Source organism: Acomys minous (assembly GCF_964271855.1).
Source record: "Acomys minous genome assembly, chromosome: 1".
Lineage (NCBI taxonomy): Eukaryota > Metazoa > Chordata > Mammalia > Rodentia > Muridae > Acomys > Acomys minous.
Genome location: NC_140483.1, coordinates 81,604,800 through 81,631,447, shown reverse-complemented (window position 1 = coordinate 81,631,447; position 26,648 = coordinate 81,604,800). Strand labels below are relative to the sequence as shown.

The 26,648-nt window shown below is 38.2% G+C and overlaps 1 protein-coding gene across 2 annotated transcripts in view; it reads left to right on the top strand.

The window, feature by feature from the left end:
• The window catches only part of PIGN (phosphatidylinositol glycan anchor biosynthesis class N), a 115,836-nt gene that overhangs the window by 47,927 nt on the left and 41,261 nt on the right, over positions 1-26,648 (top strand). For both annotated transcript variants that reach the window (XM_084786993.1, XM_084786992.1), the window contains exons 15-22: positions 1,978-2,117; positions 4,429-4,528; positions 4,626-4,718; positions 6,200-6,291; positions 8,977-9,085; positions 13,338-13,446; positions 17,687-17,789; positions 26,109-26,211. In XM_084786993.1, coding sequence (XP_084643119.1) covers positions 1,978-2,117; positions 4,429-4,528; positions 4,626-4,718; positions 6,200-6,291; positions 8,977-9,085; positions 13,338-13,446; positions 17,687-17,789; positions 26,109-26,211 — 849 coding nt within the window. The remainder of the gene's footprint in view (positions 1-1,977; positions 2,118-4,428; positions 4,529-4,625; positions 4,719-6,199; positions 6,292-8,976; positions 9,086-13,337; positions 13,447-17,686; positions 17,790-26,108; positions 26,212-26,648) is intronic.

Here is a 26,648-nt window from a genome sequence, read left to right as displayed (position 1 = left end):
ACTACATTGTGGCTTACGACCATGTATACTGGGACCTGATGCTCTCTTTTGGCACACAGGTGTACATGCCGATAGAGCACTCATATTCATAAAATAAGTAAATCTTTAAAAAAAAAAACCAAGCAGATTGAATGGTACAAGCAAAATTAGTGCTGGGAAGCTATACGTTTGTGCTGGGCAGTAAGTCATCTTGATTGATCTCCATCTTTTCCAAGTATACCCTACCCTGGATGCTTTATGAATGCTGTTCAGTTAGGTTTAACCTTACTGCAGCTCTGGTGGTTATGATTCTCATAATATGGAAGGGAGATTGAGGTTTAAGATAATTCTACCATATTATAACAACTGTAGGATATTGAATTGTGTTTTAGACACTCTCATATCTTTCATTTATTATTTTACTCTTTTAAAAATTGTATAAATCAGTTCTTATCTCTTAGAATCAATTGCAGTTTTGGCCTCTTTAAACTTTAAAGCTCTCATCTATCCACATTTACTTAAATTTGCCCTACTATCCCTCATCATTTTGTTATGGGACCTCTATTTTCTTTAATTCTAGTGCTACTGGCTGAGAGATTCTGTAATTGCTGAGATAATACAAAGAAGAATAAAAATAATAGCCATGGTTTATTAAGCAACAATAACATTCTAGTTACTTTGTTAAGCCCTATATAATCTGACTTTTATTACCAACACTGATAAATATGATTAAATTTATTGTTGCCATATTATGGATAAAACAAAACTTTGTCTAAGGAAAGCTTTGTACTTTGTCAAAATTATTTATTTATGTATTTTATATATATGGCTACTTTGCATGTGCATCTGTACACCAGAAGATGGCATCCTACAGGTTAGAGTTGCCATGTGGGTGCTGTGAATTGAATTCAGGACCTTTGGAAGAGCAGTGAATGCTCTTACACTGAGACATCTTTCTAGGCTAAATCCACCTCCCCATCCCTGCCCAAAGGTTTGGACTGATCCTTTCCACATTACTTGTGTAATCAAGAAAATGCTGCACAGACATGCCCACAAGCCAATCTGATGAGAGCAGTTTCTCAGTTGAAGTTTCATCTCCCCTGGTGTGTAAAGTTGACAACCAAGATCACCCATCACAGTATCCTAGCCAGTTGTGGAAAGGAGACAAAAGAGCATTCACTCCCTCTCTCCCCTCCCCCTGCCACCCAGTTCCTTTTTTCTCTCTAGGCATGATTAGCATCTTCTGAAGGCACTTTATACCATTTTGTAACCGCTGCTTTAGACCCTAGATCTCTAATTCTTATCATTATTGTTCCCCAGAATGTGCCCTTTTCCCTTTGGGGGACTGTGTGTCCCTGACTCTTGGACTTACACCTGGTCCAGAGCATCAGGAGGCCTTGGTAGTCTGGTGTATGCGGCTAGCATATAAGGAATTCTGTATTCAGCAGGTAGTTGAGAAGAGTAGGAAGGAATCAGGTGTGTTTAAGCATTTGGAGAGAGGTGAGTGGGCAGCATGGCAGGTTGGAGCTTGAGTAAGCAGAAACTGTTCCAAGTGAAGAGTGGTTTATTGTGTGAAATTGTGTGGCTTGTGTGCTAGCCACAGAAGCCAGTCAAGAGTTATACATACGTACGTACGTATGTAGATACATACGTACATGCATACATACATACGTACCACACACACAAACACACACACACACACACACATGTTTCTAAGAGGAACTATGTTCTAAGTTCTCAATGAGTTGTTTACAAACCAGCTTTAGGACCATTGCCAGTCTGTAGCTGAGAATTGCCTACTGGTAACCATTCTACGATGGCCACTTTCTTTGTTTATAATCTGTCACCTTCAAATGACAAAATTTTCATTTTGAAAGAACTCTAATTAATTATCTAGTTGCAGAAAATATGAAGAAAGTATTTTTCCTCTTCATAAACTCTTAAAGCTATTAATCAGTATGGGTTTGGATGTATTTGAATACTCTGTTTCATTTTCAGAAACCACACCATCTCCTGCCATGTTGCTTTGTAGCTATTGGTGTCTTAGTAACATGCTTCCTGCTGATCCAAGCCTGTCCCTGGACTTACTATGTGTATTGCTTGCTGCCAGTGCCAATATGGTATGCAGTTCTAAGAGAGTAAGTAGCATGCCTTTCTGTCTTGTTTTCTTCTTCACTGGCACTAGACTTCTGTAGCATAAGTCATAAAAGATGGTTGTAACACTCTCAGATGTCCCAACACTCATTTCATTTACAACTGCATAGTGCTGCATATTAAACATCCCTTCTGACTTCACCTCTATTTCCTTGAGGAAGCAGCGACCCCATTCCTTTTTTTCAGTGTTTTTCAAACAAAAGTATAGAATAAAATAACATAATTACTATTACTGTGCTATGTCATCAGTACTTGGCATCTTGAATTTGTTTTGTCATCTGGTGTTTCAGAATTTCTTAATGTTTTTCAAGGATATTTATGTATTTTCTTTCCATATACTTACTTTTTCTTTCTTAGCTATAAAATAAATGAAATTTTGTAATTATATCAAATATTATATTAATGTGTAGTAACAGAGCCCTCATACTGTTCACTTGTACCTTGATTCTGTCTTCATGTACTTCCTCACCATGGTATAAAAGTGGCTTCTTACTATTACAGTCAACCTGGAAAGGAAGATGCTCAGTCAGGTTTAAGCTGACTGAGGAGACAGAAGCAGGATGACCTGCATTTCTAGGTCTGGGCTCTATAGGGAATGGCCGCCTAAAAAATGCAAACAAAACAAAGCAGCCAGCTACCATGTGCATCTTGACACTATATATTTTTATTATAATATTTGTTGATTCTAGCTGTGACTACTTCTCCTAAAATAATAGTTGAAAAATATTGAGATATTAAAATATGGAAATGCTTCAAATATCTTTAAATATGAAGAAAAAAAAGACTGAGCAAAGAGCACACTATGACTTCATCTGAAGGGAACAAAGCTGTTTATTTGCTTAGTTTGCTCACTGTGTTCTGACAACACTTTATTGTTTCAGAATTTTCTAAAAGGAAGAAAATGCTGTTCTACTATAGAACCCCTTTTGAGTTATTGAATAGCCTAGTTGTAAAGATAACATACGTATATTAACATTTTAAGGGAAGTTGAGATGTAATCTTGCAGTTGTTTTATTTCACCGTTTTGATAGCTTGTATGGAAAATAAAACATATGGTCCACAGGCCAACACTCAAGGCACTTGGTTCCCAAATGGTAGAAAGGAGTGAACAGATTCCTATAAATTGTTCTCTGACCTCCACTGTGGATGCACACTAGAACACATGCTTACAGTCATATATACACTGAATAAATAAATAAAAATTAAGTTTTTTGTTCTGTTTTTCTTTTGAGGCAGAGTGTCCTGGACTCACTTTGTAGACCAGGCTGGCCTCAAACACATAGCAATCTGCCTGCCTCTGACTCCCGAGTGCTGGGATTAAAGGCATGTGTTACCATGGCTGGCTAAAATTAAATAATTTTAGCACATTTTTACTAGAATATTCATAGTTGAAAATGAAAGAAGTATCCTCCTTGTGGTACTAACTTTTTTCTCCTAGGCGGCTGCTTAACAGTATGATATTACTCTATTCTGTAGCCATTGTTTTCAATCAGAAAAAGGTCATAAACCAAGTGACACTGCTTTTTATAATTGCCTCCTTAATGCTCTACAACTGCTGAAGTTTTTTTTCTTAGTGATGAAATGCAAAGTGTACTCAAGTATGTAATACATTTTTGGTGGTTATAAATTCTCAATTACAATTAGTGTACAATTAATGACATCTTAAATTGGGTTTGGAAAAGGTTATTTGGCTCAGTTAAAAAGTGCAATTAAGCTGGAAGTAGTGGTGCATGTCTGTAATCCCATCTCCTCAGGAGACTAAGGCACAAAAACTGGCATTTTGAGGCCAGCCTGAACGACTAAATAAAGTTTAAATGAAAAGACTGGGGTTTTAGCTTAGTGTCAGAAGCTATGTCTGGTATGTGTAGAGCTGTGGCTTCAGTCCTCAGTACTGCAAATAAATACGTCACTAAATAAGTGCAGTTAAGACTAAGGCTAAGGGTGTAACTCAGAGAGTTTCAGTTTACATACATTTGTGTTCATTTTATTTTATTTCTGATTTGTCTGTAATACATGTACCTTTGTTTAAACTAAGATCATACAAAAAATCACTTGTTACTTACATTTATAAAAACTAAGTACATGCTTGTCATCATTCTTCCTAAAATATTCACAAACTTTCCACAAATAAAAGTAAGCAAAGCCATTAAAACCAATTGCTACAGTTTATCTTTAAATAATTTATGAATGGAAACTTCTGGGATTTTTAGCTTTTTATATATATAACATTATGTTGCTAATTCTAGATGCTATGCAAATTTTAAGTAATCATTTTGTAAATGTCTCCTCAAACAGATACCGAGTTATTCAAGACCTGGTTGCATCCCTGTTGACTTTTCCTTGGAGCCGTTTTGTTGCCTACTTGTTTGTCTTTATTTTGGGTGTTGAAGTACTGGTAAGTGCTTGGTAAGGTTACAGCTCCGGGGTCCTGCGGTTTTAGGTACTGTTCTTAGGTGACCTTACGCTTCATTTTCTTTGCAATGTATCACCAGGTGCTCAGTTTCTTCTACCGCTACATGCTGACAGCTGGACTGATTGTGTTTGCAAGTTGGCCATTTCTCACTCAGCTGTGGACCCGAGCAAAGGTATAAGTACTCATGTTGGTAGGACAGACTAGTAATTACTTTGGGTTGATATGTTTTTGGCTCAAAGAATTGTTTAATTTTTAACAAAGAAGTGGAATGCACCCTCATATCAAGGGCCAGGTCCTTTGAAAAATAGACTCGGCATCATTCATATATATCCACCTAGGGAAAAAAGTACACAAGGAGAATGTATATGTCGGAATGAGCCAGAGATGTCAAGAGGCTGTAAGGCAGAGCTGGCTTGTTTGGAGCTCTCATGGAGCTTCTGTATCTAAGGAGGGAGACATTTGGGCACTGCTAAGATCAGCAGAATGGCTGAGGGGTCCACATCCCAGCTCCAGTCTGAGGAGTAACCTCCTTGTGCGCTGTCCACACAGCAAGTAGATCACTGGGTTTGTAAAAAGCACATCAAGTTGGGAGGGTTTTTGACCAAAGCACATGCTTAAAAACTTCAAACAATAAACACATGCAAAATAGATAGTAAATATGATTTAAGGTAACCAGCCGTATTTGTGATGGTGGATCTTGACTGTGATCTTGATGAGATTAAGAATCACTGTAGAGTTGTATGGAAGGGGGTGGGGAGGGAAGGACCCAGAGGGGCTGTGAACTCCACAGGGAGAACACCAGGGCCAGTGAATCTGGACCCAGGGGCCCTCCACAAACTGATGCACTAGCCAAGGACAAAGCATTCAGGATATTTGGACCCCTGTTCAGATATAGCTGATGGACAGCTCGTGCTCCATGTGTGTGGGAAGGGCAGAGAGCGGGAACTGCCTCTGACGTGAACTCTGATGCCTGCGGTTTGATCGCTGCCCCTTGCCAGTGTGGCCTTGGGGCCGGCACTCGGAGGAAGGGTTGCAGGCTACCCTGTTAGGACCTGATAGACTGTGACCAAATGGTGGGGGAGGAGGCCCCCTCAGTGGGGGCCTGGGGGGAAGAAATGGGGCAGAAGAGGGAGGGAGGGTGGGAACTGGAGGATAGGAGCAAGGGGATGACAGTCAGGATGTAATGTGAATAAATAATAATAAAATTAAAAAGAATCACTGTAGAAACAAGCCTCTGAGAATGTCTAAGGGGCTTTCTAATCAAGTTAAACAAGATGAAAAGTCTCACCTGAACTACTGGATTATTAAGCAAAACCAAAAAGGCAGAGGACGCAAAGTTAAACCACAACGTTCATTTCTCTGCTTCCTGAGTATTTGCACTGCGCCAACTACCTCCGGTTCTTGCTGGCTGTCATGACTTCCCCTGCCATGATGGACAGGACCATGTGTGGAACTAGGAAGGAAAACAAACTGTTCCTTCTTTAAGTTGCTTCCTGTCATACATTTATCATTGCAGAAGTAGCTAATACACTATTACTGTCTAAATAAACACCGGACAGCTTTTGCTTTAGTGTCAGTCACGTAGTGTGTGGGGTACCAAAAGCAGGTTTCTAAACCTTGTTTGTCTAAATAAATTTTCTTTCTTGATTGTAGATCACCTGCCTGAGTTGGGCTTTCTTCTCTTTGCTTCTGGCGGTGTTCCCGCTGATGCCTGTTGTGGGTAGGAAGCCAGACCTTTCTCTAGTGTATGTGCAATATTGTCTTCCAGTTCTATAGAATTTGTCATGTATTAACACTATGATGTTTAAAAACAATTCCCCTCCCCGTGTGTGTGTGTGTGTGTGTGTGTGTGTGTGTGAGAGAGAGAGAGAGAGAGAGAGAGAGAGAGAGAGAGAGAGAGAGAGAGAGAGAGAGAGAGAGAGAGAGAGGCGGGGGTATGTGGGTATCCATAGCAGCTATAGGAAGATCTGAGATCCCTTGGATCTGGGTTATAGGTGTCTGGGAGCCAACTGATGTGGGTACTGGGAACTGAAATGGTACCCTTTGGTAGAGCAGTAAGGGTTCTTGACTGCTGAGCCACCTTTCCAGCTCCAGCACCATGACACTTTAAACTATCTTGGTTCTGAGCTTAGCATTACCTGAAAAAACTAGAAATACTAATGTTAAATTACTAGTTACAATCTTAGCACATCACCTGAGAGTCATGGTCTCCCTGGAGGTGCTACCAGACCTTCACAGGCAGTAAAATTGCACCATGCAATAACTTGAAACTTACCCCTACTCCAAGTCTAGATTTTTAAAAAAATTGTGAATATTATAGAATCTGAAAAAATTTTAGTTACATAAGAAAGTGTTCTATTGTTCAATGTTGCCTTTGAGTGTATCATTAACCAAATGCCATTGAAAACAAAAGTTTGTCTTATTTTAATTAAATTTTTTCCATGAGAAAAAAACCTGTTTATTTTGAAAGCTTTACATTTATTTTGTGTTGTCTTGTTTTGCTTTGTATGCAGAACTAGGAATCAACCCCAGGACCTCGTACTTGCTAGGCAATTTTTCTATGCTTAACAATTGAAATTGTGTAAAAACATTTTTGTTTAGTTTTGTTTTTTATTCTTTAATATAGTCCCAAGCCTTCTGAGTACTGGGATTATAGGCATGTATACCACTCCATTCCTTTCTTCTCCTCCTCCTCCTCCTCCTCCTCTTCCTCCTCCTCCTCCTCCTCCTAGTCACACAGTCAGCATTGCTGCTTACTTCTGAGTGCTCTGGGCATTTTAACCTATTCTTTAATAGATGAGAGTATATAATTTTTTGACAGTAGGCAGATTAACTGAATATTTGAAAGTGTCCGTTAGTTTCAACAATTCTGTACATTTCTTTGCTTGTTGGTTTTCCTATTCTTACAACAACAGCAACCACAAACTGGATCATCAGTTGCCTTATAATCAGAACTCAATAATTGTATTGAATCTTAGTATAAGCTTTACTTTTGTATTACACTATTAACTGAGTCAAAGTTTTGGAATTTTCATGAAGCTTACATAGCATGTGAGAAACTTAAATTAAAACATTTTAATTATGTGTTGTCGCAGATTGTCCTGTGGGTCCATCTGGTATCTCTGTAAAACCCTTAGGACAGGGTTCATTTGTCCTGCTCAAGCAGTATTGATATAGTTAGGGAGAAACTATGGTAAAAGGAAAATAAATTGCATAAATGATATCTAAAAAGTTGCCACTTCCATTTTTCATTAAAGACTGATTCAGAAAGCAAGTAAGCATGATAGAGTGTGAAAAGTCACATTTGTGTTTTTGAAAATTACGGTGTTTCTCTCCAATCTTAATTATTAATGTTAAATTCATGTTGGTTTCCTGTGATTATATGCAGTTTATTTTATTCTTAGTTCATAGAGAAATTTTTGTCTCCATTTGATCTCCCAAAGCAGTTTCACCTTCTAGATTATAGAAACAGATATTTGAAAAATTTAAGGATAGAATAAGAAAAGAGAGAAGATAGGTATATAGGGGATTCCTGTGAGCCTTGTGTGCCAAAGCAAAGCAGTTGCCAGTGAGTTAAAAGTGCAATTTATTTTTTGAAAGAAAGAAAAGGCAAAAATTTTTATTCACATAGCTATTTTGATGAGTTTTATTATAATACATTGTTCAAGTATTAATGTTTTTTCTTATGATTTCCGGAGATTACTTGGAGAATAAAAACAAACAAACGTCAACCATGTTGTTGGCCTGTAACTAATCATGCATTTGTGCTTTCTTATTTCTCTAACAAAGTCATTTTTTCTTAGTTCTCTTAGTTTGAGTTCTAGCTTGTATCTTGAACTTTCACTAATATTACTAAGATATTTGTGAAAAAAAAACAATAAAGCTAAAATTCTTGAGTATTAGTTCCTGTGACTTAGTGGCTGTCCTGACAGTCTAGAAAATGAAGCCAGCTATCCCACCGTATACGAGATAACTTGTACGTTGAGACCACTACCCTACCTTGTAGCCAGACCAGCTCAGGAGACACCAAGGTCAGTGACAGGAAGGAGCTGCTTGTCCGGATGGAGTCTTGTGTCCTCTGTGTGAGTGCATTTTCTCAGTCAGAATCTATGTGGCAGTTGCTGACAGTCATTTATTTAGCTTTCTTTTATATTCTCCTCTGTACATTTGCCCAGTTCATACCAGTTGATGAATGAAAAAGAATGAATTAGAGAAATAGATAACTATACGGAAAGAAATTGTGGAATGCGATTACAGCTAGCCCTGCCATATGCTTGCCCTGCTATTTCCCATCATTCCTCTCCAGCCTATTTCATGTTGGTTAAACAAAGCGCTTTAGGGTCTACATTTGAGTGAACTGTCTCATCTTTTCATATGCTGTCTTTTATATACTTCAGAAAAGTTTGAACATAAATTCTCTTTTGAAACAGAATGGGTGCTGGCTTGCTAGTTCTTCTGCTGTCACTGGCTCTTCTGACAAGTCTCCTAAAAAGAAAAATTACTTTGGTAAAGGAGGAGCTGTTGATACTTGTGGCACAGGTCAGTAACAGATTTTTCAGTTGTGTGTCATCCTAACCATATAGTAAAATGTATCTTCATGTTACACTCTGTACATTACTGTGTTCCGGTCACTCAAGACTGTCAGCTGACAGGTAAGTTTTCTGTTTAAAGTAGTACACAGAAATGTGTATAAAATAACAAAAAGGTTAGGAAGGGGTAACCAGTGATGCCCAAAAAGCAGTAGTTAAGGAGACTTTAGAACTTTAGCCTACACATGAGCTGGGAGTTCCTCTGGGCGGAGATTTCATGTAGGCACCACATAGACTAAGCTGCTTTGAAGTGGCAGCACCCTGGGAGGGAGCCTGGGACAGCAGGTGACAGCCTGGGAGATGGGCTTGCATTGGTGGATGGCTGTGCTGTGGCAAAAAGAACATTGTCTTTGGTGTTTTAAAATTAGTTGGCGCCCAGATATTTTGTTTACAGCATGTGCAATTTTCAATAATTTAACTCTAGTTTGTTTTTTAATGTCAGTGTAACAAATATTTATTGGGAGTGCAAAAGCTAGAAATTACACAATATTGTGTTTTTAAAAATGGTATCTTTATAGATTAGAATAGAAAACATTTTTACTTTCTTTTTTTCTTTCTGTTTTTGGGGGGTGGGGGGTGGGTTCAAGGCAAGGTTTCTCTTTAAGTTCTGGCTTTCCTGGAACTTGCTTCATAGACCAGGCTGCCCTCAAACTCAGAGATCCACCTGCCTCTGCCCCCTGAGTCTTTGGATTAAAGGTGTGAGCCACCATTGCCCAGCTTAGAAATCACTTTTTCAATAGAATAATAGTCCTCTTTAATTTTTATGTTTTCAACAATAGGTTTTCTTTTTTATTTTAAGATTTAAATTTTTAATTACCTGTTTTTATTATAATTTTCCTTTATTCTTGAGAATTTCATACATACAAACAATAAAATATTATTATATCAACCGCATATTTCCTCTTTCAGCCACTCATGTCCCCATGAGTGTGTTTCCCCTTCAACTTTGTCTTTTTTTTTTTAATTGTTTGAATGTTTTATACTTTCGTGCTTTGGTCAGATCCACTCCCTCATTCCTCCCCTCCAATTTCTACCTTCTCCCGCAACACTATGTGCTTGCTTTTTAACACCACTGAGCCTACTTGGTGCTACCTGTATGTGACCATATCCCTGAAGAAAGCTGGCTGTCAGTCCTTGAAGCCATCAGTTACCAGTAACTTCTCTGATAAACGTGGGGCTTTAGTGTTCCTCACACCAATCTGTGCTGGGATTTTGGCTCCATAATCACAGCTTTTGTGAGTCCATGTGGGCAGTGGTGCTGCCATGTCTGACATTTGCCACCTCTGGCTCTTACAGTCATTCCATCCCCTCTTCACGGTGATCCCTTTTTCTCTACATGTTGACCAGTTGCAGGTCTCTGTATTAATCACCATCTACAATTAGCTTCTATATTCATGTAGAAGAATAATAATTCTAGGTGCTAATCTAGGGCCTAAGACCTAGCCAGCCACAGGGTTTTTACCCAGTTTACTGTACCGGAAATGAGTTCTGTCTTGTCAAGGAGGTCAAGTCCAAGCAAAAAGTGGCTGGTTACTCCTATAGTATTTGTGCTGCCATTGCACCAGTGGTTCTATCCTGCCAGTCCCATCATTGCTGTAAGCTGGAAGGTTCGCAGCTGGGTAAGACTTTTGGTTATTTCTCTTCTCTAGTAACATGCATAGCACCTTCCAGCATTGTGAAAGCTAGCCAGTTGGCGTGGAGCTTTCAAGTGGGGACCATGTTAATTTCTCTATCTCTTCTCACTTACTTATGAGGTGTCTTGAGCAAAAATCTTACCACCAGGCTCTGGAGGGTAACCAAGACCAAGGTAATAACCTAGAGTGTTATTGAGAAGGGTCTTTGGAAGCACACTGACCAACAGTGTGAGTACCCTCCCATGGCACCTTACTGGTTTCCTGTCATCTATTGGTACTTTAATTTAAACATATATTGAAAGAATCAATTCTATCATCTACATATAGGAGTGAACATGCAGTATTTGTCTTTGTAGGTTTGAGGTATCCAACTCAGAATAATTATTTTCAATTCTATCTATTTACCTATGGATTTTATAATTTCATTTTACTTTACAGTTGAATAATATTTCATGGTTTATTTGTACCACTAAGTCCATAGAGTGGCACCCATATATGCATGGGTGTGAGGTCATCCGCTAGAGCATAGGAAACCAACCAGTGGTAACATCCTCAAAAAAATAATGAGTCTCCCTCTCCCACAGCTGTCAGCTTCCAATATCTCCTCACTTGAGGGTGGTTCCTGGAGAGTGCCTCCCCCATCTGTGCCAGAATGTTGACTGGCTTGCTCTTATGCACGTAATCATAGCATTGTGAGTTCATGTTTGCAGTAGCCGTGGCCAGTCAAGCTGAGTAATAGTTTGTGTTACAATTTTCTTACCCATTTATCTGGTTAATAGTCATACAGGCTAATTCTGTTTCCTAGATATTCTGCACAGAGTAGCAGTGAAGCTGGGTATGTAAGTGTCGCTGTAGTAGGGTATGTGATCCTTTGGGTGTATGCCCAGGGGAGATATAGCCAGATCATATGTCAGTTTTATTTCTAGGTTTTGAGAAACCTCCAGACTAATATACAAAGTGTTTGCATTAGTTTATACTCCTGTCAACATGGGTTCTTTTTTTACTTTTCAACACCAGCTCTCCTTTTTTTTTCTTTTAATGGATGAATAACCATATTTGGAGCTCTACCAAACCTATATGAGTCTTTTTAAAAAGTTTTCACAGAACAAAGCATCATAACATATTTTCATAGTGGTCTGAGATAAAAATATACCATGCTTAAAAGATATACTGAGTTATGTTCATTCTTGGAGAGCAACAGTGAATCAAAAGAAGAGAAGAAATCCATCGAAAGCATCCTATCGAGCTTTGGAACATATGCTTCATTGTAAATAGCACCCTGGCTTTCCTCTAAAACCCGGGTAGTTTTGACAGAATCCACCTACAGTAATGAGAGCTTTGACAGGAACATGTGCTTCTGACTCTTGCTCTGGAGGAGTGATATGTATCATGTTTAAATTCTTTTGTCGTTTATTAGAAACAGCCGAGAATTTTGTAACACCAGTACGACGACGTTCTTTATTATGTTATCTTTAGCAGTTTGCATTAATTCCTATGCACATGACCTATTTTATTGATCCCAAGGCATAGTTTTTTTCTCATTTGGCATCTCTAAATTGAGAGTATGTCTTAGAATAGAGAAGATTCTAGGATTGCATCATAGCTTTTTGGTTTTTCAAGACAAGGTTTCTGTGTAACCTTGACTGTCCTGGGCTTACTTTGTAGACCAGGATGACCTTAAATGCAAAAAGATCCCCCTACCTCTGCCTCCCTGAGTGCTGAGATTAAAGGTGTGTGCCACCATGCCCAGCTGTATTATAGCTTTAGTCACAGAAAATTTTGTGTCTTAATTAGTTGCCCCAAAAAGACAAAATAAATTAATCCCTGGAATTTGATGATAAGACCATCGATCAAACTCTTGACCGCTTGTTTTGTTGTAGTCATACTTTAGCCTATGTCTTTAAAATGGCAACTAATCCACTAGTTCAGAGATCAATAGTCATTTTTCTATACAGCTGGATAATACTTTGGTTGTCATGCTTATGGAGTGTGTTGAAAGTGTTCAAGTCTAGCGTGTCAGCACAAAGGAAAACAATGCATACCTGAATGGGAGCAACTGTGTTGTAGTAAAGCAGTTTTTATGAACCATTCTTCAAGCTGCCTCCTCCCATACAATAACTTACAATGAACATTTATACTGTCTTGAGTCTCCAGGGCCAGGTAAATATCCAGACAACAAAAATGCATTGAATAAATAGATAAATAAATACATATATGGGTAGTACTGTGCAGAGTAACAGAGGTAAGAAAGGCAATGAACTGCACACTCCCTTCCACTTGTATAGTTTAAGAAACCTTTCAACATTTGTAATAAACACTTCTAAACAGAAGCTCTGGTGAGGTATGCCATAGTGCTCTTGACAGTATGCATGCCTCGTGTCATCCTCAGCCAAGTCTCTGGCTTAGCACAGCAGTATTATAGCCCTGGAGGACAAGAAGGTAGCCAGTTACAATTCCAGGATTTCAGATACGCTCCAGTTTTTCTCAGCTTTGTTTAAGCATCTTTTTTCTAGTGAGTCACCATTCCCTGTCTTCCCTTTGCTAATCTGTTTGGTTCTGTGTTTTCAGATGCTGAGTACAATGCTCTCTATGTATGTTGTGTACAGCACCCATCACAGTCTGTTAAAGAAAGAAGGGCTGCCTCTTATGAATCAAATTGTGAGCTGGGCAACATTAGGTAAGTGGCCACTCACACCAAATTAGAAAACTTGACCTTTAATCACTTGTCTTAAGAAAAAGATACCTTTATGCCTTTGTCATTGTACTGAAAGTAGTAGTTTTGATGAAGGAAAACGGTAGCCATTTATTCTATTCCTTCCTGGAATGTGACAAAGAAAAGTATAAATCTTGTGAAAACACATGGATTAATAAAAATAACTTGATAGAATATTTATGACTTGATAATTGGACTGTGTACTTATGAACATCTAATAAAACTACTACGTTGAGTGGTTCCAGAGGAGAAAAGGCTTTTATGAATATTCATTCTGTATATGTACCACATACATTTAGTTTTCCTGTCAGTCCTTATATTTTCAAGTCTTACACAGATTAGTAAGTGATTAAATTTTATGTTTACCTTTCCAAAACCAACATTGAGTAGCTATTTCTCAGGATGACGCATATCTTATGTCCCTCTGCATGATACCCTCATTTAAGAGTGTAAGATGTGCTGGTGACATGGCTTCATAGTTAAGTGTGCTTACTGCTTTTGCAGAGAACCCAGTTTGAGTTCCCAGCACACACATGGTTGTTCACAACTGCCTCAAAAGTAAGTGCACAGATTGGGAAGGAATGAGATGCTAAGAATATGATAGGAATGGCGTTAATTGTACTTTTGCTCACAGTATTTCAAGTTCCTTTGTAAAGGTAGGAGGCTCCCCATGAGCTCCATACGAGCCCAGTCTACATGCCTTCTCAACAAAGCAAAGCAAAATAAAGACAAAAATAGTTCCCTTGTCCAAGAGTGGTTGCACACACCTTTGATACCAGCACTGGGGAGGTGGAAGCTGGCATATCTCTTAAATTCAAGGTCAGTCTATTCTATATAGGGAGTTTTGGGCTAGCCAGGGATACCTAGTGAGGCCCTGTCTGAAAAAAGAAAGGGAAAAAGAAAAAGCATTGTTTGTTAAGTTAGCCTCTTGTCCTAGTCCTGTTATATGTTGTAGTAGAATACACACGCATGCTGTCTTACCACCTCCCACCATCTTGGATATCTGAAATAGCTTATTCATGTCTTTATTGGTCACGTTTTCGTTTTGGAATGGTGGAGAAAATATATAGAATCTAAATCAATCTACATAAATATTTCCATGGGAATACTTTAAATAAGAAATTACTTCCTTAGTATTGGAACAGCTAGGTATAGGCTTTAAGATTGCTGCCAAGTAATAAGAAGCATGAAATAGCTCATAGAAAGTTTTCAGGGTCTCGAAAGATGTCCTCCCAACCCTGATGCACCATAATGTGTTTCTGTAATGGGCATATTTTGCTTACTTTCATAGTGCCCAATTAACAGCATATTAATATGCTTATGTCACATAGAATAGACTCTTACTTTCTCTTTAAAACCTTGTTATTCCTTTGATACATCCTTGTTATTCCTGTGTAACAGAGTTAAACCGAAATGGGACTAGCAGAGTTGGTGAAAAAAAGCCAAAAGCTGATAGCTCCTGGTATCTCAGTGCCAGCACTCTTTGTCAAGGGAGAGAAACTCTGAACTTTAACTCTTTAGGGGTCAGAGCTGATAGCTCCTGGCAGAGGCCAGAGAGAAAGAAAGAGAAGAGGGTAATGAATCACACACATAGCACTTGTTAGATGAAGCAAAGGCAGGCTCCAACATGTGGCAACAAATTCACACACACATATACACTCATACATACAAACATACATACATACAATCAGAAAGTCGCATATTTCGTGGATGGTGGATGTTGCTCCAACTCCAACAGCCACAACCAACACTTCGTCTTTCCTCATCCTTTTTATACCTCATAACCATAAAAGCAATGATCACAAAAACGTAAATTCATTACACACAAGGAACTTACAGCAGGATTATTGATAACATGTTTTTCTATTAAAACTTGTACCTAACTAAACCTTCTTTATCTACCTCTTCATTCCTCAAGTTCATTGAAAGTTCAAAGCAATAGTTTTCATGTCATAGGTTAATAAGGTTTAAGGTTAACAAGGTTTGAGGAGTTACAGCACGATTACTGCTTATATGTCTTTCCATTAAGACTCATCGCTAACTAAACATTCTTCAGTTATAGTTTATTTCATGAGTTCACTGAAAGCTCAAAGCAATAGTTTTTTATGTCATATTAATAAGGACAAAACCTATAGTAGCATGTTTTTTTCCTATTCTACCTGGTTACGATCTATAGTTTACCAAGAAACAGATCATCTATCCTAGTCTTATTTTTTAAGTTTTGTATAGCTAAATTAGCTAATTATCTATTCTCTGTTCATGATTCATCTTATGGTACATATCGAGAACAGAGATCTCGTCTCTGGACCTAACTTAAAGTGAATGATTTTTCTTGATCATAGATCTGTCCCAAGCCTATTTCTCATTCTAGTGCAGTTTATGTGCTTGTAAGACATAAAAGTTCACAGAACTCCTTTTAAAGCTTTTGCCCTTCTGCAGCGGGGTTTAAAATTACTTGAAACAATTCAGGATTGACTCAGTTGTTTTATATAAATAAAATCAATCAGGAATTATAAAATCATCAATTCATTTAACCAACATTATTTCATGAAAGTGCATCATCATGTTGATCTACAGGAAATTTGTCCAACAGAGTGAGCTAATATCTAGGAAGCAATCACAGCAGACTATAGGCAGTGAGGGCCTTCCCACACCCAAGCACACCATACCAAATATATGTGGAATACAGAAATGGCAAACGTGGGAAGACATATCAGTAGCAAGAAGCATTCTAGAGATGAAGCCCTGGGACCATGCCTCTCAAGGCACACCCATCACAGCCACGCAAAATGGTGGGCTGTCTCCAGGAAGCTCACTTGCTCATTGTACTTACTTTAATGGTGCCTTCTACCTTTAGACAACAATAAAAATGAGATGAAATATTCAGTATTACAAAATTGGCTTCATTTTAAGTGCCTTTGCTATAGCTGTAGTGCAGTGATACAACTTTTGCCTGGAGTACCTGAGGCCTTGAATTTTGGGGAAAAAAGAATCCATAAACAAACAACAACCAAGAAGTATACCTGAACTGACTTAAAATAAGAAACACTGCAAATTATTTGTTGCAGTTAGAATATATATCAGATAATAACATTATTCATCTAGCTACACATCTTAGCTAAGGCTTTACAAGTAGAACTTGCAGAGCTTTGAATCCTGCAGGAATTATAATTAAAATTATCCATATATTTATCTTACTTTACAAGATATTGATTACTAATAAATATAACAGCTAATACTAAGCATTTTATAGGTGAAGTTGTACTTAAAACTCAAAGCAAATTTTCTTGGATGTTATCCTATTCAACAGATATATGAACTTCTTCTCAGATGGATTAATAAATTTGGTTGATTAGTAATCCAGGTAGTCAATAATTCAGTGAAGCATCACCTAAGTTTTATACTCTGATGCGCCTGAGATGTTAGGTGTTTGTATACAGTTGCTCTCTGAAATAGACAGAAGGTATTTATGTTTGCTCTTACTGCCCCTTTTCAACACCTTGCCTGCCTTGATGTAGTTGATTTTCTAGGACAACGTCCACAACTCAGACATAATGTAAAGCCATTCTCTCCTGCTTCTGATATATCAGCTAGCACACTGCAACTCTAGATGCTTTCTTCTCTGACATTAGGCATCATCTATTTCTAGGGAATATGTTGTCTTTGAACTAGCACATAAACGTCTAATTAAGAGACAGGTGGATTACAGTGAGTTCCAAGCCAGCTTGGTCTGCAAAACAAGTCCAGGACAGCTAAGACTATAAAAAGAAACCCTGTCTCGAAAAACCAAGGTGGAGGCAGGGGTGTGGCTGCCAGGTGTGGTGGCACATGCTTTTGATCCGAGGACTAAGGAGCACTCAGGAGCCTGGTCTACAAAACAAGTTCCAGAATAGCCAGGGAAGTTATACAGAGAACCCCTGGCTTGAAAAAAAAAATTTTAAAGGACACTTTGCTTAATCTTAAATTAATAAAATGCATCTTATTTCATTAGAAAATAATATATTATTCATTTGGAAACTAACATTATTATAGTGATCTAGGTTGAATAAACTTGAGAAAATTTGAGTTATTTAACCCACAAGATAATTAAAATAAAGTGTAATTTAAATTAAGAATGTAATGTTTTGTTTTCCTTACAGAAATACATGGGTGTGGGTTGCTTGGGGCTGCAGAACTGATATAGGACTGGTCTGTTTTCTTGCAGCCTCTTCCTTGGTTGTGCCCCTCCTGAGTTCCACAACTCTCTCCGAGCGACTATCCAGCATACTTCTTTCCTTGATGTCAACCTACTTGCTTCTAAGTACAGGGTATACATTTTTCTATTTAATTTGTAATTTTTGTTTCGAGAATTCTATATAGGCAATGTATTTACATTATTCCTATGCCTTCCTCTCTTCTTCCTGCCCCTCCCATGTCCCATCTCACTCTTAAGTTCATAGCAACTTCTGTAATTATTGTTACAAAATATATGTACAAACTTTGTTAAAAAAGAGGAGGGGACTCGGGCAAAAGAGAGAGGGAGGGGGAATGGGAAGATACAAGTGAAGAAAGAACACTCCAGATTTAATCTGAATAAATTATTTTTAAAAGTAAAAATAAAAACCTCTTTTCTTAGATTAGTTTGAAGCAATGGTTCTCAACTGTGGGTTGCAACCCCATTGGGGGGTGAAATGACAAAGTCACAGAGGCTGCGTATCAGATATTTACATTTCAATTCATGACATTAGCAAAATTAGAGTTATGAAGTAGCAACAAAAATAATGTTATGTTTGGCCTTCCCCACAACATGAGAAGCTGTACTGAAGGGTTGCAGCATTAGGAAGGTTGAGAGCCACTACTCTAAAATATGAAAGGGCAGGTGAGAACCAGGGTCCAGCATGGAGATACAGTATGGCTTCTGAAGAAAACAACTAGAGCCCACTGCAATAGGCCACTCAAAACGAGCAGTACTTTGTACTTTGCGAAATGAAGCTTGCTTATGGCCTTGCTCCTTGACAAAAAAAATTTATTTTTAAAATGAATTTTAAAGTACAGCAATAGCATGTGTTAGGCCCTGAGTTTCACTTCTCAGCACCACCAAAGGAAAACCACAAACGTCTTCAATACTTCCATTGTTCATTATTCCTTTAGTGTCTTCTGTTTTTATTCTTATTCTTAAATGTATTGCAGTTAAAAGGAACTGGAGAGTATTTCTTAAAAACTTAATTTATTTTTGCTTAAAGTTGAAATTCTCTAAGGCTGGATTGGTGGCTCATCAGTTACGATTGCTTGATGATTTGGCAGAGAACAAAACTTTGGTTCCCAGTATCAACATGGGGCGGGGTGGGGTCTATGTCTCCATGTTGAATTGATCAGTACCCTCTCCTGGCCTCTGAGGGAACTTGCATGCATGAGTACATACTGGCATGAAAACATGCATGTAAAAAGAAATCTCGTTTAAACGTTGATTTTTTTTAAAATTTTTATTTATTTACTTATTTATTTTTAGAACAGCATCACGCTGTTTAGATCAAGCTTGCATAGAACTCATAGAGATCTGCCCGGCTCGGCACTGAGTGCTTGGATTAAAGCCAGAGTTGAAACTTTCTTACCAAATAGATTAAAATAAACAATCTGGTTAGTTGATTTGGCACGAACCCTAAAACATTACTTTAAAATTAAGTGAAGGCAGTTTTATAGTTTCCATGTTGACTTTAAAGGGAAGAATTCTTGCCCCCAGCACCAGTAGCAAACTGAACTCACATGGAGTCCGAGTTGGCTTTAAACTCTAATTTCTCTTGCTATGGACTCCTGAATGCTGACATTCTAAGCATGTCACCAAGCCCAGTTTGTCATTTGAATTTTCATTTATTTCTTCCTTAAATCCTATAAGGATAACGATGTTTACTTTAGGACAAATGATAAACAGAACGGACAAATTGAGTAAACACCATTAATAGTTCAAATTTTGGCAAAAACATGGGATCTTGATCCAAATTAGGCGCAGCCCAGAATTCACCATGGTGGTATCAATAGGTTATCCTCAGTTTAAATGATCTTGTAAGGCTATCTAGGGTCTAAGGCCTAAATCACTCTTTAGGAGTCTTAGCTGCTTTAGCTAAGTATTAAACATTCTGAAAAGCTTTTTCCAGTGGACCTTAACATCCCCAGTGACCTAGACTGAAGTCCTTGTGGTGTCCAGGTACACAAGGGTCCCGCACAGCTTGCTTTCTCCATTATCTATGACGGACATATTGTGGGACACAGCTATGAACATCTGACATGGATATTATGGAAACTTTAAACAGTTAATAATGTTTTGGCCCTTTTCAGATTCAAAGGAATGCATAAGAGATTTTTAAAATGGTGGAACATGTCTGTAATTCTAAGCACTAAGGAGACTGAGGCAGGAATTGTGAGTTTGAGACCAGCCAGCACTATATAGAAGGAACCTGTCTTTAAAAACCAAAGGCTTGGTATCTTAGATTCTTTTCTTGTTGTTGTGATAAAGTAATCTCACAAAAGCAATTTAAGGAAAAGGTCGCATGCATCCATAATCACCAGTAGAGCACCAGGACTACATGCTAGTGCTTATTTGCTTCTGCAGTTTGTGCAGCTCAGGGTCCCCTTATGGAGAATGGTACTGCCCATTGACATGAGCAAGCTAATCCCTCATTGGCATGCTCACAGGCCCATCTCACAGCTGACTCTAGGTTCTATCAAGTGGACAATAAAGACAAATGATCACACAGCCAACATAGAGTCTTCTCTATAATGCACAGGTGCCTGCTTTAATTCTTGGCACTACAAAAATTTAATTAATAATAAAGAATAAAAATAAATCTTAGAAATAGCTTGGATTAGAAATATAGGGGCATGAGGAAGAAAGGATAGTTTAAATTTGTTGTAAGTAAAAGGAAAAGTCCTTTATATAGTGAGTTTATCCTGTAACTTAATTTGGAGGCAAGTACTATAATCAGTCTTTCAGTCATCAGTTTAATGGTCTTGAGAGACCCTCAAAACAGATTATTATAATGGCATCTAGCTTATTTTAAGAAAGCTAGTAGGTTTTCATTCCACTGTCTGGCTCCTGAGTTGTTATTGGTAAAATAGAATATTGGGATTTTGTTTTAAAACACCAAATGTCAGAATTTAGCTTTGAAAAGAGGTCTTGAAAAAGTGTGGAATAGTAAGTGGAGACTTTCATGGGACATGCCTTTTGGGCTAGTGCCCAATTATAAGTGAGTATATATCATGTGAGTCTTTCTGCTTCTAGGTTAGCTCACTCAGTATGATTGTTTCTAGTTCCCTCCATTTGTCCACAAATTTCGAGATTTTCTTGTTTTTTATAGCTGAATAGTATTCCATAGTGTAAATATACCACAGTTTCTTTATCCATTCTTCAACTTAGGGACATTTAGGCTGTTTCCAGGTTCTGGCTATTATGAATAAGGCTGCTATGAACATGGTTGAGCATATGTCCTTGTTGTGTGTTAGGGCATTTTCTGGGTTTATTCCAAAGAATGGAATAGCTGGGTCTTGAGGAAGCCCTATTCCCAGTTTTATGAGATAGTGCCAGATAGATTTCCAAAGTGGTTGTACCAGTTTGCATTCCCACCAGCAATGGAGTGTTCCTCTTTCTCCACATCCTCGCCAGCATGTGGTGTCACTTGAATTTTTGATCTTAGCCATTCTGATGAGTGTAAGATGGAATCTCAGAGTCGTTTTGATTTGCATTTCTCTGATGACTAAAGACATTGAACATTTCTTTAAGTGTTTCTCAGCCATTCGATATCCCTCTGTTGAGAATTCTGTTGAGTTCTGAGCCCCTTTTCTTAATTGGGTTACTTGGTTTGGTGGTGTTTAATTTCTTGAATTCTTTATAAATTTTGGATATTAGACCTTAGTCAAATGTAGGGTTGGTGAAGATCTTTTCCCAGGCTGTGGGCTGTCGCTTTGTTCTGTTGACAGTGTCTTCTGCCTTACAGAAGCTTCATAGCCTCATGAGGTTCCATTTATTAATTGTTGACATTACGACCTGGACTGTTGGTGTTCTGTTCAGGAAGTTGTCTCCTGTGCCAAATGTGAGAGATGTGAGGGCATCCTACTGGGACTCTAGAATAGAGGAGATGGGGAAATAGAAGGATCCACAGGGTCTTAGAACCTACAAGAAGAACATATAACAGGTGGGTCAGGGCACAGGGGGGTCTGCTCAAACTATTGCACTAAGAACAATACAATAGTAAACATCAAACTCCTACTCTGATCTACCCAATGGACAGGACATTCTCCACAGTTATGTGGAGAGCAGGGACTAACTCTGACATGAACTCAGGTGCCCCATATTTGGCGACCTCTCCTTGGTGGGGAAGCTTGGTGGCATTCAGAGAAAGAATAAACAGGCTACCAAGATGAGACATGATAGCCTATGACCAAATAGTGGGGGAGAAGGTCCACCTTGGTCATAGACCTAAGGGAGGGGAGTGGGAGGATACAAGTGATGGGATAACAATTGAGTTGTAATCAGAATAAATTTTTTTAAAAGAGTAATAAAAAAAGAGAAAAGAAAAAGTGTGGACTAGTCATTCAGGTTAATATAGTTTCTTGGTTTCTTACTGGTTTTACAAACTTTGTGGCTCTTCACTGTTTTGGACAAAATAGAAGTTTCTTTGAATAATTTGGTGAATATTCAGACATAAGAGATTCTTAAAGTAAGTACAGTTTTATTATTTTACAGAAATAAAGTAAGTAATCTCAAATTCTAACAATGCATACTTGATTTAATGAATAGAAAAAATTTATTAGTAGTTAGCCCGAATGAATGTTATGAAAATGAAAGCTACTATAATTCTTGAAAATAGTTTCTGTTAAGTTGTTAAATATTTCCCTTTGAAATTTTTGTTTACACTATCCCTTTGCTCAACAAAATATAATGTAGATCTAAATGCCTTTTCAGCCCATTCCGTTCTGCACAAGGCCAGAGCAACTGACTGCAACTTAAAGTGCAGTGTTACATTACGTTCTCTTTAAGTCCACAGTGACATTTTGTTGTTATTTCTAAATTCATTTAGACTTGCAGCGTGTATATGAAATACTGCCGTAAGAGATAAAGTCTCTTAGAAGGGCTGTTTTCACCTGATCTTGTCTGTGTTTTAGCAAAGGGCTGTAGCTCTGTTTGAAGTTTTGAGAGGTTTATGGTTGTGTGTTATTAGAAAGGATGACTTTTGCATACAAGTGAAACTGTAAAAGTCACAGTGCCATGGGGCTGCAGTTACAGCCCTGGTTGCCTTTTTCAGAGGACCCAGGTTCAGCCCCCAGAACCCATATGGCACCATCAACCTTCTGTAATTGCAGTTCCAGGGGACTCAGTGCCCTCTGGCCTCTTTCCACACCAGACATCCATGCAGTGCACACGTGTTGCTTTAATTGAAAATCCCTGATCGTTTTGTTTTACCAATAAAGACTCAGGAGCCAGGTGCTGTGGTGAAAAATCTGCTAGCTCATAGTGGCCGAGAAAGCACCCAGCTGAATTTCCTACTCAGCTCATATCCTTGTAGAAAACCCCCAAAAGGCTCACTAGTTCAGCTGACTGCCTAGGAAGAAAAGGCAAACAAACAAACAAACAAGACCAAAGACTTGTTAGTGCAAAGCCCTAAAAGCCAAAGGCCAAGGAGCTCAAGAGCTACAAAGCAAAAAGCTGAGAACTAAAAAGCCTCAAGCTAAAATCCCAGACACCCAAGAGCTTTAAAAAAAAAAAAAAATGCCAAAGACCCCTTCTATAGGCTGTCTTGAATACCCCTCAACTCAAAGTCCCTCCCACTCTTTAATCCCTCTCAGCTCAATTCTTGCTCCTGCCTCTTGACTTAGGGTTAATTTTATTAAAATCTGCATGTAACGCTGTCTGAACCACCTGTGCACAATAAACAAAGTTCTTAGATTAAAGACATATTAGGGCTCAACCACAAGAAACAGCTATCACAGTGGGGTCAGTGAGAGATTTTTACAGTGCACAACCCCAGGGATCAACTATCCTGCAACACACACATGTTTATGTAGGAAAAATACTTACACATAGAAAATAAAAATAGGCAAATCTTTTAAATGTCATCATCTGCCTTTTCCTAGAGTATGCACCTTTTTTTATCTGATTAATCAAGTTTTTTCTTTGACATTTTCAGCAGCCTGAGCACTAAGTAGTCAAACCGAGAGAATTATTACTGTAATACAGGCCTGCAGTGGAGCTGTTCATGGCTATAAAATAAAAATTGTGTTTTGCAGTGTTGCAGTAAAAACTGGAAAGTTGATTTTATGAATTAGGAACTGAATAGAACTGAACCGACACTTGGGCAGTGGACCTAGGTTGATGGCATCCAACCTCATGGTCCCTGGACTAACTTTTAAAGAATGGCCATGGTGCAGGCCAACCTCATGTGGTAGTTGGACTAAACCTTAAAGAATTGCTAGGGTCTGACATGCTAGTTTTTTCCTCAGTGTTTTAAGTCATTGTAGTTTCACCACATTCTGATAAGGTGGAAGAAAGGAAGAAGTAACTAACTTTACTATTGCAGCTCTGGTATATTTCTTCGTAGATGAAATTCATCTCATGAGCATGAAATTCATCTCATGAACATGAAATTCATTTCAGAGCATGGCTGCTCTGGCAAGAGGTCACAACCAAAGACCTTATAGGTATGTGTGCTCACAGACACGCCTTTAATCCCAGGAGATAGACAGAAGCAGTTCTCTGAGTTCAAGGCCAGACTGGTATAGAGCAAGTTTCAGGTAAAGGAAAGTTTAGGTCCAGATGTGGTCGGGCACCCTTTAATCCCAGCACTCAGGAGACAGAGGCAGGCAGAGCTCTGAGTTCTAGTCAGTGCTGTTCAATCAGTTCAGTTGTTGAGGCAGTGCAGTGGAGTTGAGTTTGGGGCAGTTCAGTTTGTGGAACTCAGAGGCAGTTTTACTGGGACAATTGTACAGAGACAGGTTAAAGAGAGTACAAGTAGACACAGAATGAACCAGAGAATGAGAATAAGCCAGAAGTTTGAGTAAGTTTGAGGCCAAGCAGAGCAATCAGTGAGAAAGAAGACAGATTGAATCAGTCAGCTTGGAGAGGCTTTTTGAGCCAGAAGGCTAAGTTGAATCAGCCAGCAACAGTTCAGAAAGAGCTAAAAAGGGTGAGCTCATTCAGCAGTAAGTCTCAGGGGCTGAAAACATTCTAGGCCTAGATTAGATTGTACTGAGGCTAGAAACTTCCAGAACTAGATCTAGGTTAGCAGATAGAGGCAGTAACCTACAAGATGACAATTACCTCAGCTGAATAAAAGTTACTTTTAACATTTCTTTCTAATTTTAACTTTGTCTTTTAAACATGTAATTTAACATGTAATTAACCACCATATAGTAGGTTTTTTTTTCCTTATATGAGAGGTATTTTCTCATGTGGATCATAGACTTCTTTTACCCTTTTAGCAGATGTCTAATATTTTGTGATATGAATGCACTTTGATTTACTTTGCTGTTCCTCTAGGTTTATAAAAATTATAATATTATTTGTTTGTTTTTGAGACAGTCTTAGGTAGCCCAGGCTAGCCTCAAAGTTACTATGTAGCCAAGGATGACTTTGAACTTTTGGATTTTTCTACCACTACCTCCTGGTTGCTGGGATTATAAACATGTGCTACTACCATTCCTAGTTTGTGCAGTACTTAGGATGCAGCCCAGGCCTTCATTTATACTCCTTCTGTAAACATCTTTACAATGAGACTCGTGGTGCCCTTATTTTCTCAGGATTGACATTCTCAGATGTGGTTAATGCATATTTTTAGATTCTTGATATACAGCATTAGATGGCCTTCTATAGTAGTGTGCTTCTATATACAGAGCATGAGAGTCTTTATATCAGTGTACTCTTGTCAACACTGTGTTTTATGCTGACAAATGTGGTAAGTAAATATCTCTGTTTTGATTTCCAGTTCAGTTATTGACATGGGCAGGCATATTTTCATGCATTTATTAGTCCTTTATTTTCTCATCAGGGGTTTGTTATTTCTGTTTCAAACCTGCCTTTTAGGGAGTTTTGAGTATTTGTCTTGCTCTTGTACATATGCTACTGATTACACCTCCAAAGTTATCATTTTAGATTTGTCTTTGCATTTTCTTTCTTTTGTGAATAGTTGTTACCTACTTTAGGAATGATCTTTTTAAAAATATTTCTGATATTTTAAACATGTAATTATCTCAAGATTTATTGAAGTTCAAAAGCAATACCATTTAAAGTTGAAATTTAACCGTATTTTTCTTTTCCTACCCTTGTCTAGAAAAATTTAAAGATTTTGAAGTACTAACACAATTATTTTTTGAGGTTTATTTCATTTTTACTTAATGTGTATGACTGTTTTGCCTTCACATATATGTGCTGTGTGTGTGCCTGGTGCCTACAGAGCCAGCAGAGGGTAACAGATCCTTTGGAACTGGCATTATAGAAGCCAGCATGTGGGTGCAGGAAACCAAACCTGTGTCCTGCATAAGAGCAACAATTAAACTGCCGAGCCATCTCTACAGCCTTCCATCAAAATTATTTTAAGAACGATTTCTACTTTTGACTTTCAGGTTTCCTTGTTAATGTTTTCATCTGTGTGCTCTCTTAGGTATGAAGCTCTCTTTCCATTAGTGTTGTCCTGTTTGATGTTTGTCTGGATTCACATGGAACAAGAGACCCTGCAGCAGCCGACTGTTTCCTGTAAACAGAAGGTAACTGTCCAACCACTGCTGCTTTGATTTAGGAATGATAAAATATTCTCCATGCTACAAGGACGCTACAGTGTTATTTCATCAAAAATTCCTTCTGCTTAGAGTTCTATCATTTTAAAAGCTTAGCAAATTTTACTGGCTCTAATAATTAGGGTAAATAATTGACAAAGGAAATTTTGATATTGTACAGTTTTACAAGACAAGTATGTATTGGGCTTTTCCTAGAAAATTATTGAGAACTAGATACAAAGTATCAATATAGGGTAAGCAACACATCTCAGGGATAAAAGTGCTTGGCACTTGCTAACACACCTGAGGATCTGAGGTCAGGTGGTAAAAGGAGAGAGCCAAGACTTACACGTATATGCTCTGGCACATGTGCTACGAAGTTGTGCCCACACCTGTTTTCACCTGCAGTTTTCCCTTTTGACAGTTTA